We start from the raw sequence: 21,612 nt of genomic DNA, 5'->3' as shown, positions 1-21,612 counted from the left end.
GAAGATTGAAGGGGACACACTTTGAAGAACTTACTTTTTTAGTGGTTGTGCACATACATTTGGGTGTCTGGTGTGCCTACCCAGCCACAATTCAACAAGCCATTCAGATCTGGCTCTCCTCCCTACATCACATGTAGGCTCTTTAAAACATACCTCCCCTCATTTGAGGAAAATGACACAGGGCTTGAGAAATACCTTTGCATATATTTCTTGCAAGCCAATCAGAGAAGACTGGACTTTTTCAGAAGGTGGGGGCTTAAAGAAACAGGTGATTCAATAGAGTATTTCATTTCATACAAAGGTTGAATACAGGGAAAGAAAATGTGTTTTTGAACATTAAAGCATGTAAAAATGTTCTAGCATAAATCCAACAGTATTAACTTGAAAATGAGCACAATATGTCCCCATTAAGGGTTATGTTAAAGCACAAGATAATTGGGACTATTCATTTCCTTATTAGTCTTGCAAACATACCTGATTCAAATATAAAAAGAGATAAAGAGGGAGGGATAAAGACAGACAGAGAACAGTGGAGGGGACAGAAGTCCAGAAATGATCGGTTAGAGTGGTAGCAGAAGAGGATTGATATTGTCGTTGATAAAAGGGAAAGGAACAGTTTTTTGTTGATGTCAGTTGGAGTTTTATAGTTGCAGTTCTAAATCTTTTTTTTCACACATTTTTTAAAAGCTGTCTAGGCGAAGACAGGACCCTCTGATGAATATACATCAGAATGGCAAAGTTCAAGATTCAGTATTTGACTGTCAGAAGATTTAATCCCAGTGAGGAAGTTGTGGCCCAAGAGATGACTTCACTAGAACTACATATTTCTCAAGGATAACAACACTTAACTATACATCTACTTATTTGTGTAATTTTATGCTGAGGTGATCACAGTTGACAGCGAACCTGTGATTGGACTGTAGGATCTCTTTAGATTCAGTTATGAGCTTCACTTCTTATGAATGAAACAACAGTGATATTAAAAAGTGGCTGAGGTTGTCCTGGGACTCTTTTAAGGAGCATTAGGATTCCCCAGACTGCACTCATAAAGCACTGTCCTTCATAGTCTAATAGGCACTTTAAATGCTTTTAAACCCACCCCAGATACTGTCATGGCTGTTAATACATGTATAGTAATCTACTGTAAAAGCTATTTCCTTTAAGTCCGGGGATTCTTCAAAAAGTTTTTCCTTTCGAGGACCCCGTATCGAAGAAATGTGGTTCCTCAGCATTTCTATCTCTTTGTTCCTTACTGCTGGATATTTTAAAGCTCATTTCTTTGCATAGTGTATTGAAGTCAGGAATGTCACTGAAAATTGGAAAACATTAAAACACTGCTGGAACTCCTTCATGTGGGGTCCTGTACTGAGTGAATTTCACCTTGAAACACAGTGCGGAAACGTGTATAACAAGGTATTTCGTTAGCGAGTACACTGTACGTTAATTGTTAGTGTTATATGCCACTTTACATGCAGATTTTGTAGTCTGTGTAACATGCAGCACTGATTAACACTTGTTCAACCATGGCTTCGGTCACATTTCTTGTGGGAACAGAATGTTATATTTTATGGTTATTTACAGAGTTCAAAAAGCAAATTAGCTAAAGTAAACAACGATCAAGGTTATATATCTCACTCGATAAAGTATGTAGCAGGGGCATGAAGATTTGAGGCCCGTTTCATTACTCAGAATCTATACTGTCATGGAATAATTTAAAACGGGGCATAAAATAGGGTCGCAAAGGGCTGGATAGCAAACCTTATAATAATCACACATCAGGAGTTTGGTGATGTTTATGGCTTGCAGACTTGACGTCATTTGCAAAGTAAGGATTTAATACCTTGATTATATATACTAAGTAATATATAAAGCTGACAGTCTCTTTAGCCTTCAAGTCACCGTATGTATGAGTTCATGATCAAAAAAAAAGTATAGCAGAAAACTGTATGGAGCAACAAATATGGTTAAATGATCTATAAACTGATCTATCAGTTGATCAGCCATCCCTCAATGTACAACAGGTAACTTACTGGTACAGTTGGGCTGTGCTCCTGACCAGGTCCCGTTGGCCTGACACAGCCTGGTGGTGGCACCAGTGAGCAGGTAGCCATCCATGCAAGAGTAGATGACAGAGTGAGAAAATGTTGTCCCATCCAAACGAAATACTCTGCCATTGCTGGGAGTGCCAGGGTTACCACACTGGACAGCTGGGGGGGGGAAACGAGGGAATGAGAGAGAAAAAAGCCTTGTGCATCTCAATGAGTTTCAGCTCTATGACTGGTTATTTGAAAAGACTGTACAGGTCATGAGTGGATCTATAAACTGGATCAGTGTCAAGGTGCTGTATTGTGATGGGTAGAGATTAAATAAAATTATCTTCCTACGTTTACAGAAGGGCTGCGTGCCAGACCACGTCCCGTTAGGGAAGCACATCCTCTCTGAGGAACCAATCAGATCGTAGCCCTCCGAGCAGCTAAAGTGAACCTTGGAACGGATCCTGAAATCCGTTTGTTCCCTCGAACCGTGGGAGGGAATGCCAGGATCGCCACAGGAACCAGCTGTGTCGCCTACAGAGAGAGACACAGAGACAGAGTTAGGCCCCCGACTTCAAAACTAGGTGACTTGATGTCTTGTGGAAAGACATAATGGGCTTCATACCCTCAAATTACTTTTGATTTATCAAATGAAAATCCAAACAGAGAAGGGAGAACGAAACAAAAAGTAGAAAAAAAATCAATCACAATTATTATTATTTACTAATGAAATTGTAAAGTGAACTAAGAAGTATATGGTGAATATTTGTTACAATATTTTTAATCATTATTCTTTTTTTAATCATCTATTTATTATTTTGGGCAGGGTAGAAACAACAGGTTGGCAATTTAAGAACAATGAACCCAGTACAAACTTGGTACCAAGGTAATAAAGAACAAACTTGAAACAATAATTTGATAACAAATAAACATAAAAAAAATAAACAGCAATAATAATAGTAACACATACACTGGAATTATGAGTAGCATCAAGTCCATGAGCAGATGGGGCAGAGTAACTAAGTAATTTATCGAAGTAATAAGTAAAAAAATATGGTTACACTCTGCTTAGCATAAATGGTAACCATAGGACTGTTGGAGGTGATATTGCAAGCATGAGATAGAGATAAGATATGTAATACAATAAAATTGAATACATAAATACATTTAAATATATATTTAAAAACATAAATTAGTAAAAATATATCTATATATGTTAGAAATATGCTAGAAATGTTTTGTTATGAATCATATTCCCTGAGAGCTGAAGCTTGACATGGCTGCTTGCAAATAGTAGTGGACTGCACACATATGTTGGTGACAAGGCGCATATGTTGTCTTAAGAGTGTGCTGATGGGTAGATGGGTGGCAGTGTGTGTGTGTGTGTGTGTGTGTGTGTGTGTGTGTGTGTGTGTGTGACTGATTCGCCGTCCGCCCTTGCAGAGCTGCCCGGTCAGCAAATTCTTTCTGACAGACAGAGCACGCTCCTGGGAACAGCCACCCACTTCTACACACTGTCACACACATTGTCACCCACATGTACAGGACAAACATTTCTGGTCCCTATTTCCTATTTTGTTAATGGTCTAAAATTTGCATAACCTCATGTGTGCATATAATTAATGTCAAAACCTGACTAATTAGTTAGATTTGGATAGCTCGCACAGCCGAGAATGAATATTTTACCATTTTTATGTGATTTTAAATTTACTTCGCAACATTTTCATCCATTATTGGCCATTAATTCAAGGTGTGCAACAAAACACTGTGATAAAAAACCACCTGAAGAATTTCAAAGTGGCTGCAATGTTTTTGTGATTTTCTTCCCCTCATACTTTTGACAAACAACCTAATTTTACATTGGCTCGGTTTGCTACTATACTGCAAATATCTAGAGGCTTGTTGCTAAATTGAGCTCACACATACCAGACACAACACATAAAGACATCTTTTCTATTGCCTCCGGATTTCTCAGATGTAAACAAATACACTTTTATTGCATTCATGTCATGATATTTTGTCTCTAAAAGCTGGGAAATGTGAGTCTGATGATGATTTATGATTTATCTTTCTGAAAACATCAGAACTAGTCAGGGCACAAACACACATAGATTATCAGAGACACTGCCACCTACACAACTCCCAATGGAGGCTCACACACAAACACACACACAGCGCCAAAGTCACCATGTAGCCCCGGGTGTATCTGGTCTCAACAGGGAGAACAACCAATCTACCCGGTGTCACTGGTGCAAGTGTGTGTGTGTGTGCCTGGATGTGTGTGAGAGAGGGAGCCTGAATGTGCATGCATGTATGTGTGCAGGTTTCTGTGGGACAGAGCATTGTGAAAACTAATCTCTGTCGTTTCCCTCAGGTGACTTTGGAACAACCACTAATCGGTCACACACACATTCATTCGCACATGCACAAACACAAGCACAAGTACAAGCACGGACATCTATCTGATAGAAAGATTTGGACTGTACTCCGGCTTGGGTAAATTCACGGGTTACTGAGCTGAAGCTCCTTTGCACAGGTTTGCAGAAGTTCTCATAAAACTGGACGAGAAAAAAACACAAGGCTATAACTTTCTCACTCATCTGATCCAGGGACTTACTGCATGTTGTCAAGCAGAGAAGGGGTGGGAAAAATGAAACAGTTTGATGTAAATGTATACACAATTTTCCAGTGCCAACCACTTAGACTTCATTAACTTAAGATTAAAGTCATATTTTGACATTTTGGGAAATTATTTGATTCACTCTCCTTTAAATATGAAGCTGCCGTTACCCTTACCCTTACCCTTAGCTTAGCATAGATACTGGAAGCAGGGGAATTAGCATGACAAGATCCACCTACCAGCATCTTAAAAGGTCACAAATTCACATACACAATTATGCAATGCACACATAGCTGTTCATCTGGAAAAAACGCAGGAGTAAAAATAAAACAGTGTGAGTTTTTTTTAACAGGGTTTATTGCTTTCTAGTATTGGTGATGACCCAACAAAGAAACCAAGAAATTGTCCTGCAAATTGCCCCTCATAATACCTTATATTCTCACTTTTTGTATAAACTAAACAAACTTAATATAATGTTTTAATAAGTGTGTTTTAGATGTGGATTTAACTTTCCATTCAGGGGAGCAGTTTCACCCTGTTTCTAGTCTTTATGCTTAGTGGAACTAACTGTCTACTGACTGGACTTTCATATCTAATGGAAACACATGAGAGTGTTATCAATCCTCTCATCTAAAGCTGGGGATACACTACACAACTTTCACAGTCTTTACAGATTTTGAAAAGACTTGGAGTCCACAGTACATGACTGGTTTCAGCAGATCAGTTCACACTACCCGATTGATTCCAGATTCCGCTCACAAAATTCAAACATGTCTGATTGACTGCGACTGAGATTGGGTAAGGTCTGTTCCCTGCACAAACATGCAGATTTGCGCCTTTACCATTCACACACTTACAGATTCTTGTGCCAACTAGCCATGCTGACTGTCCCCGACTCGTGCAGACTGGTGCACACTTTGCCCAACTGGGAATCGTGGGTAAAATCTGGCAAAAAATCTTGTAGTGTGTCCTCAGCTTAACAGCAACAACCTTATTTCTACAATGTTGTAGAAATTCCTTTCAGGTTCTCAAGGAAGTACAATTCAACTGAAGCAATTCAAGTCTTAAATCTTCTCAGATCAAGTCTCAAGTCTTCATAAACAAATTTTAAGTCATCTGCAAGTCTTTCAGGTTGGTACTGACTATAACAAGAATGCAGAAAAATGAACAGTTTGCGTTCAAAGCTGTGCAGCCATTGTCTTCTCTTCTTTCTTTTTTTTTTTAACACGACACCAAATCTGTTCAGTACATGGTTGGAATAAATAAGTTATATAAATAATATAGCTGCGTGGCTATGCACAGCTTGCATGTGACTGTTTTGTTTGTTTATCTCAAAACTTGATGCTTAAATCTTGTTGCTTTTGAATCTCAAGTTCTTGGAGTCTCAAGTAGGTCAGGGCTCACAGAATCCTTGTATAAGCAAAATCTCAAATCTACATTTTTATGGAGTCTGGCAGTACATGTGTACTCAAACAAATATGTGTAAATGATTCCCCAAAAAGTAGCATGAGAGAAATGTAATTTGAGGCTTTGGGTCGAGACATAGTAACCACTGTACCTTCGACTTTAAAATGAATATATTATTCCACCTGAAATTTGGTAGCATAACCCAACATTACATCAGAATCGCCATTTGCTTATCAACAGCCATGGAGCAGAATTGCAGACGTAGCACTTCTGCCATGAGCTGGAGTGTTATCTCTGTGGGGCTCTGGTACAGACCTGCCAGGTAAAAACCATGAATCACTGCTTCGTACACTATTACCCTCCCTCACCCTGTGTCTCCCCCAGGCAATTGCTGTAAATAACAATGAATTCTTAGTCAACTCGTCTGGAATGTGTTTTCATTCAGTTTGTTATATAAGCGGCAGCTGGGAGCCTCTCTGTCTGGAGAGCCGTAATCGTGCCCCCAGCCAGCCAACTGAGAACCATATAAGTTAGATGGTTTGTTTATACAAGATGGAAGGTAGGGAGGCTTTCTGTCTGCAGAGACAATCTAGCTCAATAAGTGATGAGATATGCATATACAGTAAATCCAGCAGGGAGAAAATATGCTTGTGTTAAGCAGTTTACAGAACAAAGACAGCGGTGCATTTACAGTATGCAATGTTGTCTTAAAATCCCTCGCCACGGAAAGAAAATTCAACTAATGCTCAGGAAAATGCCCAGGAAACACATAAACATAATTTCGAGTATTTAAGTATTTAAATGTGTAAATATTTAAAGAGCTTTCAAGCATTGCTTCACCTGTCCATCTTTACTCTTATCCTACAGTTTGCAGGATCCCCCAGGAGTCATTTGTGAGAATCAGCACACAGAGAAAGCCTCAAACTTTCTGAAATAACACCTAAAAGAGGGTTTACAAATAGCTGAAGTTGGACCACCAGAGCAGAAATGCACATGGCTAAGGGTCCACGGCTGAGGATTTATGTGGGTGCAATGGGAGGTTATGCTCCACAACCCTTTTAACAGACAGATAGTGATATATTCTCTTTTCATGCGCCATCCCTACCCTCTATCTGTCCATCCATCCATCCCATTATCCCTTCCACTGAGTGCTGAAGGGTTAAGGAGTTGCTCCTGCAGGATGTTAAGGCATGAAGGCCTCCACACTCTGTTGAGTCTACATGTTCTAGACATCTCTCCTTTCATCAACATCTCCCTCTCCATCTATCTCTGCTTCTGATGTGCTGGACTTCAAAGTGTGTATATTCAATAGAGGTTAAAACGGTTACCAGAGCAGAAGGGCATGGGGGCACTCCACATCCCGTTGAGCTGACAAGTCCTGGATGATTCTCCTTTCAGCTGTCTTCCACCCAGACAGGAGTATCGAACCGTTGAACCAAATGTAAACTTATCTCCACTCAGCACACCGTTAGGGGGAGAGCCGGGATGACCACAATCTACAACTAGAGACCGAGAGAGAGAGAGAGAGAGAGAGAGAGAGAGAGAGAGAGAGAGAGAGAGAGAGAGAGAGAGTGAGGGGGTGGTTATTGAGAAGCAGAGAGATGAAGGAAAGATAGACAGCTTGTTTCAACTAAACAAAGCTTTGTGAGCAGAGCTGCAGTGACCGCTGCCAATAACTAGAGGCACAGATTCAGAAAGTAAAAGGTATGTAGGATCGGGGATAGTGAGACAGAGACAGGAAATTTATGGGATTGTTGAAAAAAAAAATGTTTAAAATGAGCTGTAATATTCAGCCTGTATGGCTACTTATACTATAATAGTGTTACTTCCAAGGCCAAGGAAGACATCATTAAACCTTGATTTTTAATCAATCGAAATTATTTGGGAAGTTCAACCTCAGCTAATGAATCTATAACAAACTGTGTTGCCAAAATACAGACACTCAGTCCATTAAGGACAAAAATGTCCCAGTTGAAACCCTTTAATAATTCAATGTTTGATCCCATGGCCATTACAGCATAAAATTATGCTTTCTATTTTATCAGGATTTCAATCTAGAAAACCCAGACTGTGAAAAATCACCCAAGCATATACTGTAATATACAGAAAATAATTATTTGTTTGTGTTTTTTCATAAAAACAGCATTAGTGTATATAAACAAACTGGCATTTAAAGTTTTGAAAATTGATGAGTAGTAAGTAACCACATCATTTTACAGTAGTTGTTTGGACATTTTGGACATTATTTGCAAGTGCAACTTTTTTTAGAGTAAGGTTAACTGGAATGATGAGCAGTTTGCTGTCACCGTCTGAATTCGAGGACCCATTCTTTCGAAAAAATGACTAAGGACTTCAGTATTTTGACTGCATATTTCCCTCAAACATGACAAGCAGAGCAACAGTAGCCACTTTGAAGTTACAAAGACAATGACAGGAAGAGAAATATGAAACTTACCTATACATTCAGGTAGGGGTTTGTCCCACTGTCCGGTAGGCTGACAGGTCAGTACGGGTGATCCAAACAGGTAATACCCCGGGTTACAGTCGTAGAACACCACGGTGCCAAAGGTAAAGTTCCCGTGCTCTATTTTACTCTGCCGGATGGAGTTGGCTGGGATTCCTGGATCAGAGCAATTGACCACTATACACAGAGAGACACAGAGACGGACACACACAAACACAGAGAGAAGAGCATGTGTTATTTGGCATAAACCAGTGAGGGTCATTTCTCTTCCCCCTCTTCCTTTTCCCAGTGTTCTGCACTGGCATTACAGCTCTGTAAAATAATAAAGGGCATAATAACGAGGTTGCAGTGAGGAAGGAAGAACTCATTAGGGCTGGTTTTTAAGAGGGTAAATATGGCAAATGTTATGCAATGCTGTGATGAAGGCAGGTTTGTGTGTCCTGGTTCCAGCACCCATGAAGTGTAATGGCTTGCTGTCATTATGTTGAATTTTTAATTTTACACAATTCATTGGCACTCTATTCTGTAAACTGGGCAGAAAGCCGATAGCTTGTGTACAAACTTGTGAGCAAAGCTACCCTTGTTGCTGGGATTGTTGGAGAACAATCAGGGCTTGAGATTTATGTTTTACAAAAAAAACCCAACATCATTTTTTCATTGAGGAGGCTGGAGCCAGGAGGGATGTAGAGTATTACATCTAAATCAAAATTTCATTGAATTAAATAAAGGAAAATGGGTGACTGAGCTGAAGTGAAATGGTAGGAATGCAGGCTAAATAAATATAAGAGATGATGGTATTAAAGGTTAGGGATAAATAAGGTTAGGGGTGAATACACTTAACTTTTCTCCCCACCTTTACACGTTGGGGGCGGGTGGCTCCACTGGCGGTTGGCCTGACACTGAGCCCGTGCGGGCCCCTCCATTTCATAACCCCGATTACAAACAAAGCTGACCACATCGTTGAGGTTGAAGCCGTTTCCCACCGTGCGACCATATATGGGACTTCCTGGATGGCCACAGCTGATCGCTATAGAAAAGAGGCAGATAATTCATGAACCTGCATACATATTTCTTCTGACATTAATTATTAGAGCTAAACCTAATTGGGCAAAGCTTAATTCACAACATTATTTCTAAATCAACATTGGAATGGTGTGCCGCTGTATTTTTGCACGCTTATTATTACACCTGATATTTGTGCACAGTTGCAGATAAAGATAATCATTAGTACTAGTAGTTGTAGTAGTTTCCTATTAGTAGAATTAAGCTTGTAGGATTGTTTCCAACTCAAACATTTCAAATAAATCCAGAGCATTGTAAAGTCCAAACGTCAACATTTATTGAAAAAAGAGAGATGCAATTACTCCCAAACATGCTTTTATCCTATAAAACATTTGGCTTTAATCCATATTTATTGGCATAAATTTCACTGCATTGAAAAACCCTGTTTGCCCTGTCTCCTGCTTGCTGCACACAAAGAGAAGCATGCACCTGTATTACAGTAACATGGTGTGCAGCAGCAGTTTAACATGTATTTATGTTGTCAAAACTGATGACATGCATTAAAGAAAGTTGATTTAATAAAAAACTGTGACATCTTTTGATAATATATATATATCAATTGATATGTTACTGATGTCATTTGTGACATGCCAATGACTGAGTTGCCTCTGTGTCTGTGTGAATGTTTCTGTGAAGCGCTGCAGTATTTCAGCAGTCAGTGCCACATAGTTGCAGCTGACCACAGATGTGATTTCAATTTAACTCTATTTTGGAAATGTTTTAACTTGTCATAACCCACTGCCTCACTTTCTCATTACATTTAGAAAATCCAATTTAGTAAGATTTTTTCTTGATATGAAAGCCACAAAAACAAATGATATAAAGCAGACATGAACATCGGGGTCCATGTAGTTCTCTGTCTAGGAATAAAAACACACACACAAGCAGCACAGAAAGCTGTGCTCTTCCCATAGCCATTGGTAAATATTTATGAGAATGTCAGATGACCTAGAAGACATAGCTGCTATCTCATTTTAGGGTCATTATTTGAGAAATATTAGGTCTCGCCATGTTCTGTGTAAGCACTGAGTGTCCTCTGTTTGCCATTGTGCATCATAATTATTCATCCTGTTAACTTCATTCACTGGAGCTACTTAGAAGTTTGTGTGTGTCCCTTGTTCTCATTGTGCTGACGACAGCTTTTTGATGTTTGTGTAAACAGACACTATACAGTTACTGCCAGCCCCTCCCTCATCCGTCTGAGAGGAGAGGAGAGGAGAGGAGAGGAGAGGAGAGGAGAGGAGAGGAGAGGAGAGGAGAGGAGAGGAGAGGAGAGGAGAGGAGATTGGCCAAATGAAACGAAATCAGGAAGAACACAGGGTGGGTGGAAAGGTGAACAGGGAAGCGGAGAAAAACAAAGAATAGAGCAGAAAAGAGGACACTAGAGGAGGAGAAGACAGCATGATCAAGACAGGAGAGAAAGGGAAAGAAGCCAAGGTCTTTTTTTCACTTGATCAGTGAAAATCAGAAGTTTGTTTGCTTGCCGAAGATACAAATTTATCTGACACCGTCAGCATGCCCTGCAGCTACACACACACAGACATCAGACACATACACACATACATACACAATCATAGTCTCATCATCATTCTGTGTTTGTGTCTCTAAACAAGAGCCTCTCATCTCCATAATTACAGTATAATTTGGCTGTAAAATGATTTCCCTCAATAACTCCTGCTTGAATAACCTCAATAAAACCGGCACAGCACAGAAACACCAGACACAAAGATGGAAACACACTCTATCCTAATCACATAGACACATATGCATGCAATACATACACAGAGACATACTATCCAATTTTCATATCCAATATAATTTTCTTTTTAAGGGTCACAGTCAAAAACAATTTCATAGAGGAAATAAACTCCCTTTCATGTCCCTGCTACTCCAGAAATGTCGCCGCTACGTCACCACCTGCGCCTTTTAAACATGCTTCTAATTTAGTGAACAAACGGGCTGTCTCCTTTGGGAAAAGTAGCTTGTAATTGGCTTGAGATGGCACTCATCATCACCACCTTAGCTGTGCCCAGTTGCTGCCTAAAAACATTCAGGACGCTCGCAGTAAGTGACCAATTTTAGAAGATTTTCACAGTAGCCTGGACATGTCAGAGCTTCTGCTTTATCCTCAAGCCGAGCTATTTATCTCATCCAGACCATACTGGCAGTTGGGCCCTCTGGCCCTTTATAGGAGACTGCTTGTGTGAATCTGCAGAACCTCAGGACTACTGGGTGAATACATCAAGAGAGGGATATTTTTTCAAAATACAAACCCCATGCTGGCTCAACTCAACATGGAATCACGTTTGAACAAAAGGTTTAAGGTTTAATTTGGACTTTTCCACCCTTGAATGGAATTTGAGGGGGCTTTATCACCTCTGCCAGACAAACTCCCTGGTGCTGTGTTCATAAACAATGTTAAAAGGTAACTACACTGACATATGTTCTTACATATTTTTCTGATTATTTAAAACACCCGAATATCAGCAGTTAAGTTGCACTGTGGGTAATGTAGGTGCCGGGTTTTGACAAGGAAGAATAATAAAAAAAGACAACATCTCTAGTTCTGCTGCATCGATTTTTATACTCTCTTTTTAAAGGACCAGTGTGAAGGATTTTAGGTGGAGCCATTGGCAGAAAAGAGTCTGAGATTTTATCATCCATGCTCACTGTTAAAAATGTCTAAAATCATATATGTCCCACAATACACAAACCAAACACTGGCCTTTTGCATTTTTACGTAACCTGAAGGTCATCATAGGCGTTACTTCATGCTTGGAAAGGGAGGGGTGAGTGGAAGGGTAAATCTAAACCTCAGTCCTACACACTGTTGCTTTAATTATTGTGAGTCTGATAATGTAATAGGACTCTCTGAGGAGCACACTTAATGAAAAGAGAAGACAGAATATGAGTGTAACATCTCCTGTGTGTGTACAGCGACAAAGAACCCTGCCTGCAAATGTAATGTGATGTTAAAATGTATATTGTGAAGTTAACCTTGTGAGGCTCTTATTTTTTGTTTGGACTGTGACCAATTTGTTAAGAAAGAAATCAATTTTTAAAAGACCTTTCTCACAGCAGGCTGCATTCCACTTAGGTGAGGTCCTGGTGTATGCGGATTAACTTACTGGGAAACTTAATGGAACTGAGCCACCTTTAGCGTTATCAATTTCACCTGTGTTTTTCCTATTATGACAAGTTAATACATCTGCCGTGAAAAAGTTCTAATTAATGAAATAATGCTACTGCACACACACACACACACACACACACACACACACACACACACACACCCTGGAAAGGTAGTTTCCTGTTAGTACTCCCCAAGTCATTATTTTTGTCATCACTGAACCATAACAAAGATATTACTTCAGGTGTGTTTTTTAATGATGTGCTAAATCAGGCTACACTCTTAATTTTGTTATTTCCCATCAACTAAGTCTACCACGTCCTGCTCTAAAGGTAATTTGTGTCGATGAATGTACTCTATACTTATTTCTTTTCTTATTTCAAGGCAGTTAGTAAACATTTGATCTACCCCCCGTCCTTTATTACCAACAACCATAAACTATGTTAAACTTGGTTTTTGGTATACTTGAAAACTGCTACTTTTTACAGTAGGGGCTGATTACACATACCATAATCAAATATCAGTTATTTTTCATTCGTATGCATCCAAAGTGGCTCGTAAGTTGTACGTCACTGATTATTCAACTCCACAGGCAAATAAAATATCCCAGATTCTCATGAAAATGCTGAGCACATTATCAAAATCTTATGCCTCTATTTGAAAGGGTATGTTTTGGAAGATATGAAAACATACCATGCCATTCAAGCTTCCTCTACATACACTTTGGCCTCCAACATTCTGGAGTAATTACTTTTTATCCTATGCCTGCATGCACACACATGCACATACAATTCAAAGATTAGATTTGATTGCAGGGGATTTTTTTCTTGCATGTTTTTATCAAAAACAGGAAAGGAGATAAAGGATTTTTGTATTTGTGTCACAAATGCACAGTGTTTGTAATTGGCTGAAAAGACAGGCAACTGCTCAGACAATAAGTTGTCTGGGAAACAGATAAGTTTAGCTAAGGGTTTAGGTTAATTTGTTGGGTCATGCTGAGTTTACACAGCACAACAGTTTATTGAGATCGTCGACAAAAGCCCCATATGAGATGAGAGCCAAATTGGCACTTTTTCCTGTGAGCGATGATCGCTATGTTTAGATTTTCAAAGACAGGATCTGAGAGATGGGCCAGACCGTTGCAAGAAATATGGAATTTCTGGACTTGTCTGTGAGCTCTAATCCGGTAGTGTGAAAATTGTTTTGACCAGCAATGGTCCCAAGGGAAATATTGGAAAAAGGAGTCATAATACCTGCAAAAGAACATCAGCAATCACAACAGACAATCCTTCAATCTGACCTTCGTATTCTTTTCAGTTTTTACTGAAAATCAGAGTTCAAACAACATAGTTTTTTCCCCCTTTATTTCTGTAGGAAAGAGCTCCTATCTCATGGTTGGTCTTGTATCTTTTACTGTATAGCTTCTAGCGTAAGTTTTCAGGTTTGGAGACCAGACGGACTTGGCGGGGATTCTTCCTTGTGAAATGTCTTGTAATATGTGACCCTCTGTTGCAGCAGTTTTATAGTGTGTAGGTGCCATAAGGTAAATCTTTAGTGAGAGGTGTGTGTTCTCCTTACATATACAGACAGGCAGCTGTCCAGACCACTGGTTGTCTTGGAGACAGATTCGAACCGATGAGCCTATTAGTCGAAAGCCGGGCAGACACTGATACACGACCGTATCACGGTAACCAAAGTTCTCCCCGATCACCTGGCCGTTCACAATGCCTTCTGGGATTCCACAGTGACCAGCTGAAAGACACAGACACAGAGGACTCAGACTATAGGTCACACAGAAATGTGGCTGTGAAGGTACTGTTGTTGTTGCACTGACTTTTTGTAAACTTCTTGTTTCATTGCAAGTTTTTTTAATTTCTAGAGTGGGTAAGCAGTATTCAGATGTCCCACTGAAGTAAAAGTACTAATACCACACTGCAGAATTACTCCATTACAAGTACAAGTCAAAACATTTAAAACTTAAGAAGAAATACAAGTATCAGCATCAAAATGTACTTAAAGTGTCAAAAGTGAAAGTACATGCAGAATGAACACACTCATATATATCTAGAATATATATATATATATATATATATATATATATATATATATATATATATATATATATATATATATATATATATATATATATATATTCTAAATATAGTTTTGTATTATTATTATTATTATTATTATTATTATTATTATATATGCATTCATGTAAGCTGCATTTTACCTTTGTACAGGTAGGGCTTATTTTAACTACTTAATATACTGTTATGTGGTTTAATTTATAAACATGTGTAGTCATATTTTCTTGTTAAATCTTGACCTGAAAAAGGAACTAAAGCTGTCGGCTAAATGTAGTAGAGTGAAAAGTACAATATTTGCCTTAAAATGTAGTAAAGTTGAAGTATAAAGTCACATATGTTGAAATACTCAAAGTATAAGCACCTCAACATTGTAATTCAGATCAGCACTCAAGTAAATGTACTTAGTTGCATTCCACCATTGTGTGTATCTATACTTCCCTATTATTCCAGGTCTCCAGTCTCCTATGTCTCAGGAACAGACTGATGGACATAATCCTACCTGTATTAACCTTGCATTTGCAATTTCACCCTAATTTTGATTTGTTAGCACATTTCCTGTTTTGCCTTGTGTCTATTTATTGGCACATGTCTAGACCAAGAGCTAGGTAGTTTTCTTGCAAATATTCAGCATTATACCATACCTTACAGTCTTGTTGTACCCATGAGATGCATTCTCTGGGTTATTTTCAGAGATACAAAGACAGAATCAGCAAAACAGTAACATTTTATTCAGACCTGCGAGTTTTAAACAAACCTTGAGGCTCGAACATCTCCTTGGGTTAGGAGACAGTTTGTAGCCTCCATATGGGACATTAAAATGCTAAACATCTGCTGAAACCTTTTGTGAGCCTGTAAACGTGGGCAATTGCAGCCCGAAATCTGGTTTGTTCTGTCTATGAGATGTGTGACTTGGAGCAAACACACATCATGAAAATCAAAGTGGAGCACAACAAGCACTCCACCTTCACAAAATATTAAAAGCTTGGCCATAAATTGGATCACGTGTCGTTTATGGTGAGGGCTCAGATGGTCAGCTGCATTCTCACAGCTGTGTCACTGCTCTTTGCAAAACCTGCAGAAGCATCTACCTTTACCTGGAAACACACAGGACTTGTTGGCCTCTTTACACCCTCATCAGATTCTTTCTCCAGATCTGATTGATGCACAGTGCTAATACAAAGATGTTGGAAGCAAATCTGTGTTTCCTGTTCTCAGAGAGTTTGGATTGAGTATTGATTTCATTCTTTACAGTAGGAAAAACTGTGCACTGTTTTCCTGTCAGCAAATGCTAACAATGTCGAAGACAGCCAGGGAAGTGGGAGAGAACAACAAGAGAAAAGGTTGCGAAAGTCACCTTTTCATGTTGTCAATGACTGTAAAGTTAAAGGGCATTGCTAAAATGAATCACACCTACTTTCCTTACTTTCACATAGTTTCTTGAACATGTTGCGAGGTTATGTGTTGAAGAAAGGACATTATTTAGAACATTAGACTGTATAAAAGAAGTGAACATATCCACCTTATTTGTTTGTGGACTATTGTTTTGAAGCCTTGAGTTCGGCATTTCAGGTTCACTGTGATATTAATTGGGATGAAAATTTGGGCTAGCCAAAAACTGGCTTAAAACAAAATGTATATTTTTAGGCAATCTAAGTGTTACAGTTAGCTTTTATAAACTGAAAGTTTTAGTGACAAAAACAAGGACAGCACCGCCGAAAAAAGTTCACGAAGTTTGCCATGACAGCAGCTAGTCAATCACATGATAGCCACACCTAAAAGCATACCTTGCTTTATAATCTATTTTACTCTAAATGGGACCATAATTTTAAGTTTAAGACTTGAAACTAGCGATTAAGACCAAAAAAATATCATTATTAAATGTCTACTGAGGTAATAAATCAAGTCAGAAGTAGGGTCATTTTCTCGTAGACAGTTTTTTTTGGCAGCGAGTGGAGTCGCCCCCTGCTGGACATTAGAAAGAGTGCGGGTTTAAGCTACTGTCTGTTCACTTTTCAGACCTGGAGGTCACTGGTTTGTTAAAACCTATACAAAACTTGACTTATCTCAGCAAATTATCCAATTTAAACAATTTGTTTGACCATAAGAGAGTAATTTCAGAAAAGCACATCAGCTTGCATTACTGAAATTACTGTAAACAACAAATTTAACAGTACAGACATTTTAGATAAGCAGAATAAGTAAAGGGAAGCCAGTTTTGTTTTGAAGGATAATAAAAAAAGTTATTGAATAAAAATGCTGTTTATAGCACTTTTTAGGGCTCAAACTATTTATTTTTTGACAGAATCATGCCTCTTCATAAGTCTAGGTTAAGTTTCATTGAACTTTTTCGTTATAAATTGCATCTCATATCCCCCTCAGCCTGTGAAGTATTCTGGGAAGCGCTGTTTCTACTGAGGCTTCATGGAGAAGTGACAGCACCATGTCATAACATCTGTTACCTCTGGCTGGCACACTGACAGAAGAAAGCAGCTGGGTTTTTTTTTCTGTCTTATATATATATATAAAAAAAGAACACTCAAACTGATTTTAGTGAGTGCACAGCAGAAGCTCATGATAGCGCTTGTGAGGTGGACGAGGCCAGAGGGGAGCAGCTGTGCATCCAGACGGGAGGTAAAGGGCACGTGGAGTGCAGGGCCTACCTTTGATACCTGTCCTCATTAGATTGACTTGAAAAATCACAGCTTTCAAACTCTCTTTCTAATGGTCAATATTTCATGTGTATGTGTAGAGTATATGCCTTACATTTAAGTCTGAAAATTACATATATTATCTAGATATACTGTTAAATATAAATATGTTTGAATGCATTACTAGTATTAGCAGCTACGTACCTAAACACCGTGTTTCTGTTCCACTCCAGAGCCCAGACGACAGGCACTCTCTGACGGCTGACCCCACCAGCATGAAGCCCACATCGCAGGTAAAGATGGCCGTGGCGCCAAACGTTGTCTGAGTACCAATCTTCTTCCCATTGGGTGAAGATGGCAGCTCACCGCAGGATATAACTGCAACAAACAAGCCGAAACAAGCAATTTAAAAGCAGTTGTGCAGCAATTGAGCACCAAGTTAAATGGAGTGTTTGGTAGAGCTCATTGGTTCCAGTGAGGAATGCTACAAACGCCAGCAAGCTGTTTATCACACAAATTTGGTGAATACAAATATTGTTTTTGTGGGATTTTTTTTTGCCTTTTCACAATGCCTGGAGAAGAAAAAAAGTATAATTTTTCAAATGTCAAAAAAATCTTATAAGAAAAAAAAAACATTGATTCAAAATGTCAAGGAATCCCCAGACATGAAATAACAGATGATACAAATGTCACAGCGACTCCTTCATGTAAGAGCGTGGATCCGAGGAATTAAGTGCACTACAGTACAGCACATTAAAACTAACACACCAACATCACACAAACTAATCCTAAGAAAACATTATATTTGAAATAAGAAGCTGTATTTCGTGTTTGTTATAATGTTGAAGTTCAGCCTTTGTTAGGCTGCAACGTGCCACAGTGTTTACACTGACAAGTTTGTGATGGTAGCTTTTATTTTTTCTATTCAAAGCTGTGATTCAAATGGATAGAACAAGGTTTAAACTGGTGCAATGGCTTTAAATGTCCTTATTGAGATGATTCCTCCATATACAAATATATATAATGGCTGGCTCATTGCTGATTTTTCAGTTGCAGTGGTCGTGAAATCATCATGTCTTCGTCACTCACCCTGGCAGTGCGGCCTGTCGTTTCTCCAGCTCCACACGCCATTGGGTAAGCACTGGATGTGGGCGGGGCCTAGTCTGTAGTACCCCGGATCGCAGGTGAACACAATTCGAGTTCTGTATTCATAGTGTGAGCCGTTGACGATCCTCCAGCGGCCGTGCTCCAAAGAAAACGACCCGATGCTGGGACACACCACCACTGCAGAGGCAGACAGAGGAGAAAGTGCGTTTTCTCTCATTTTAATGACACAATTAGCATTTTAAAATAGTGTCAGATATTAAATAGCCAGCTGACGGTGGGGCCAAGCTACTGTTAGATATCCTGCAGATGCATTATAATGACTAAGTTTACATAACAATTCCCTAGATATGAAATGCCTGCCACTGATTGTGATAATTATCTGTTGCCTATAAACGTATATCAGTCTTTCCAAGTGGGATATGATCATTTAATCGTTAATTGATATCACAGTGTAATATTTAATATTAATGAATGAATGAGCGCAGTCTGTAGTGTAAAGAGCTTTGGATAAAAGTACTATATAAGTGCAGTCCATATAAATATTTGTGTTTTCTTGTCACCGCCATGATAGAATCTGGTCTTTACATTCATACAGTGCTAATAAGTATGTTCAAATTCATAACATGATCAGATTATGTGTTTAAATAGAAGATTTTCCACTGATATCTACATGGTACTGACCAGAACATCGTGGTATCTTGTTGTGGTTGCTCCATGTCCCATCAGGCTGACAGATGGCTGACGTCAGTTCTTTACTGGAGAGTCTGTACCCGTCGTTACAGAAATAGGAAACTCTCGTTCCAACGGAGTAGTCGGCTGTTAAAACGCCGCCGTTTATTGGAGCCTTGGGTGCCCCGCAGGAGACAGCTAGGGGAGGACAGATACACACTGGTTATGAAAACAACATGTGAACAGACACACACAGAAGCCCTAATGCACACTTATATCTGTCAGGAAGGCAGGTTTGATGTGTACTTTGTTTAAAATGTTCCTGGAGATTTAAAGCCACCGAGTTTGTTGTAGATTTGTTAACAAGCTCACATATTTTCTTCAATGATGCCATCAAACTAAAAATATATAATTAGAAGATGCTTGATGTTCAGTTCCAACTAAGTTTGAACATAATGCATCCATCTTGCTGAAAATGCTGCTCCACAGTCTACACTGGTTTTAAATAGACTGATTATTAAAGAACAGTGTTATAACAGTCTGCTATACATCCTTCATTTGACTTTCTATCAATGCCAGCTACAAGCTGTGCCTTCCTACAGTTATTTCATGTGTGGGGTAATACAAGAGTAAGTGCAACATAAATAATGCATCTAGTCCTTGTTGAACATTTTGTTTCTATATTCTGAAAATAAACATAAAAAAGGGATACAGGAAATATGAAATAATAAGGTGTTGTGTTTACTCTACCAAATTCATGTATTCAAATCACTCTCACTTGAAGAAAGAAATTGGCATTTTACTCAATTAAATTTGAAGTATGTTTACTCTTAAGGGGCTAATTAACAATTATCAAAACATTTTTTATTAAATCAAAATTAATTGTTTATCTAGCAATCAACTTAAATGGTACGAAACTAAATGAATGGGATGCACTATTACAGCATGTAATCTTTCACCTTGAGCTGTAACTAAAAAAAAAACTATCAAATTAATCCTTTACAAACTTTTTAAAGCTTACAAACTAGACCAAACACTTTGCCCACATTCATACACAGACAAACAAACACACCTTGACACGCAGGTACAGGAGAATCCCAGGCGTGGTAGCCGAGTGCTGTGCGGCGACAGGTTGCTGTGGCGTTGCCGATGAGACGGTAACCGCGGTCGCAAGCCCAGCGAACCACGCTGTTAACATGGCCGCCGCTCTGTGAGGAGATTGAGCCGTGCAGCGGAGAGTCTGGGGTTGAGCAGTACAGCGCTGCAGTGGAGGAAACAAAATTAAAAAACAAAGATTTGAAACGGCCTCACATAAGGCAGTTCTCTGCAGCTAAAACAGGAACTAGAGGGTTAAAACCAAGCAAAAAAGTACAATTATACAGTATTATTCCACAGCTATAAACAGAACTACAGAAATATGTTGTTATAATATTATTGTAATACTCATTACTCAGGGAGTTTTCACGCCTATTTTCACGCTCTGGTCTGAATCGCTTTGAATCAGTTTCTATACTTGGAGAGTTTTCCTCTTGGTTCAGTTTCTTTTCACACAGAGAAAAATCCAAGCAAACCAAGATGCATGCAGATGCAACTTGAGAACTCCACTTCTGGTCAGATGTGTCTGGGGTGAAAGCAAGAATAATGGTCCTGTGTTCAGGACTTGTGCACATTTCTGTAAGATACATATTGCTATGCAATGGAGCAACACGGAGCTGGCATTAGCTCGGAACTGCGGCCATTATTTGGGCAATATACCAGGCAAAACTACACCAGCAGAATGTCGAATGCACTTCGAGGAAACCTCTTGAACATACCTCGGGTCATTCTCCAGCTAGCTGGTACTACTACTACACAAGCTGCTACAGTTTACTTGCTCCGCTGCATTGCAGAATGCACTGCACAGCTGGCTACAGGGGCCTTTTAGCTCAAACTTGTACAGTGCACCTGGATGTTGTGCCGGATCAAGGTCGGATCACGTTTCCACCACAAACAAACTGCTCCACAGTTCATTTGGGACTGGACCGAGACCACCTCCTCTCAAGGGGCTCAGTGTGGTTGTTTTGGTCCACGCCTGAGTGTGATTACTGTGTTTACACCTGCCCAAACAAATCACACCAAGGGGGAAAACAAACCAAAGTCCAACTGAACAAGACCAACGGGTGCAGGTGTTAAAACACACTTAATCCAGTGGTCCAGGAAAACAAATGTTTGTCCCTTCAGAACAATGCTGTAATTAACACAGAATTAATGCAAGTGCATGCAAGTGTGCGATATTAAAACCATTACCAGTACTATAATTAGAGTCCTACTTGCAAGGTTTTAGTGTTAGTGATAATTCCCTAAAACTTTCATAAAAATGAGTCACTACTGTATTTACACACA

The 21,612-nt window shown here is 39.2% G+C and overlaps 1 protein-coding gene across 1 annotated transcript in view; it reads right to left on the bottom strand.

The window, feature by feature from the left end:
• csmd3b (CUB and Sushi multiple domains 3b) overlaps positions 1 to 21,612 on the bottom strand; it is a 380,920-nt gene that overhangs the window by 19,854 nt on the left and 339,454 nt on the right. The window contains exons 52-61 of the mRNA XM_059350826.1: positions 20,303 to 20,491; positions 19,243 to 19,428; positions 18,544 to 18,738; positions 17,659 to 17,832; positions 14,295 to 14,468; positions 9,378 to 9,551; positions 8,516 to 8,701; positions 7,389 to 7,562; positions 2,385 to 2,567; positions 2,031 to 2,207 (exon numbers count right to left, since the gene is read on the bottom strand). Coding sequence (XP_059206809.1) covers positions 2,031 to 2,207; positions 2,385 to 2,567; positions 7,389 to 7,562; positions 8,516 to 8,701; positions 9,378 to 9,551; positions 14,295 to 14,468; positions 17,659 to 17,832; positions 18,544 to 18,738; positions 19,243 to 19,428; positions 20,303 to 20,491 — 1,812 coding nt within the window. The remainder of the gene's footprint in view (positions 1 to 2,030; positions 2,208 to 2,384; positions 2,568 to 7,388; positions 7,563 to 8,515; positions 8,702 to 9,377; positions 9,552 to 14,294; positions 14,469 to 17,658; positions 17,833 to 18,543; positions 18,739 to 19,242; positions 19,429 to 20,302; positions 20,492 to 21,612) is intronic.

Source organism: Centropristis striata, chromosome 14, assembly GCF_030273125.1.
Source record: "Centropristis striata isolate RG_2023a ecotype Rhode Island chromosome 14, C.striata_1.0, whole genome shotgun sequence".
In the NCBI taxonomy this organism is placed as follows: domain Eukaryota; kingdom Metazoa; phylum Chordata; class Actinopteri; order Perciformes; family Serranidae; genus Centropristis; species Centropristis striata.
This window is presented reverse-complemented; position numbering and strand designations above follow the sequence as displayed.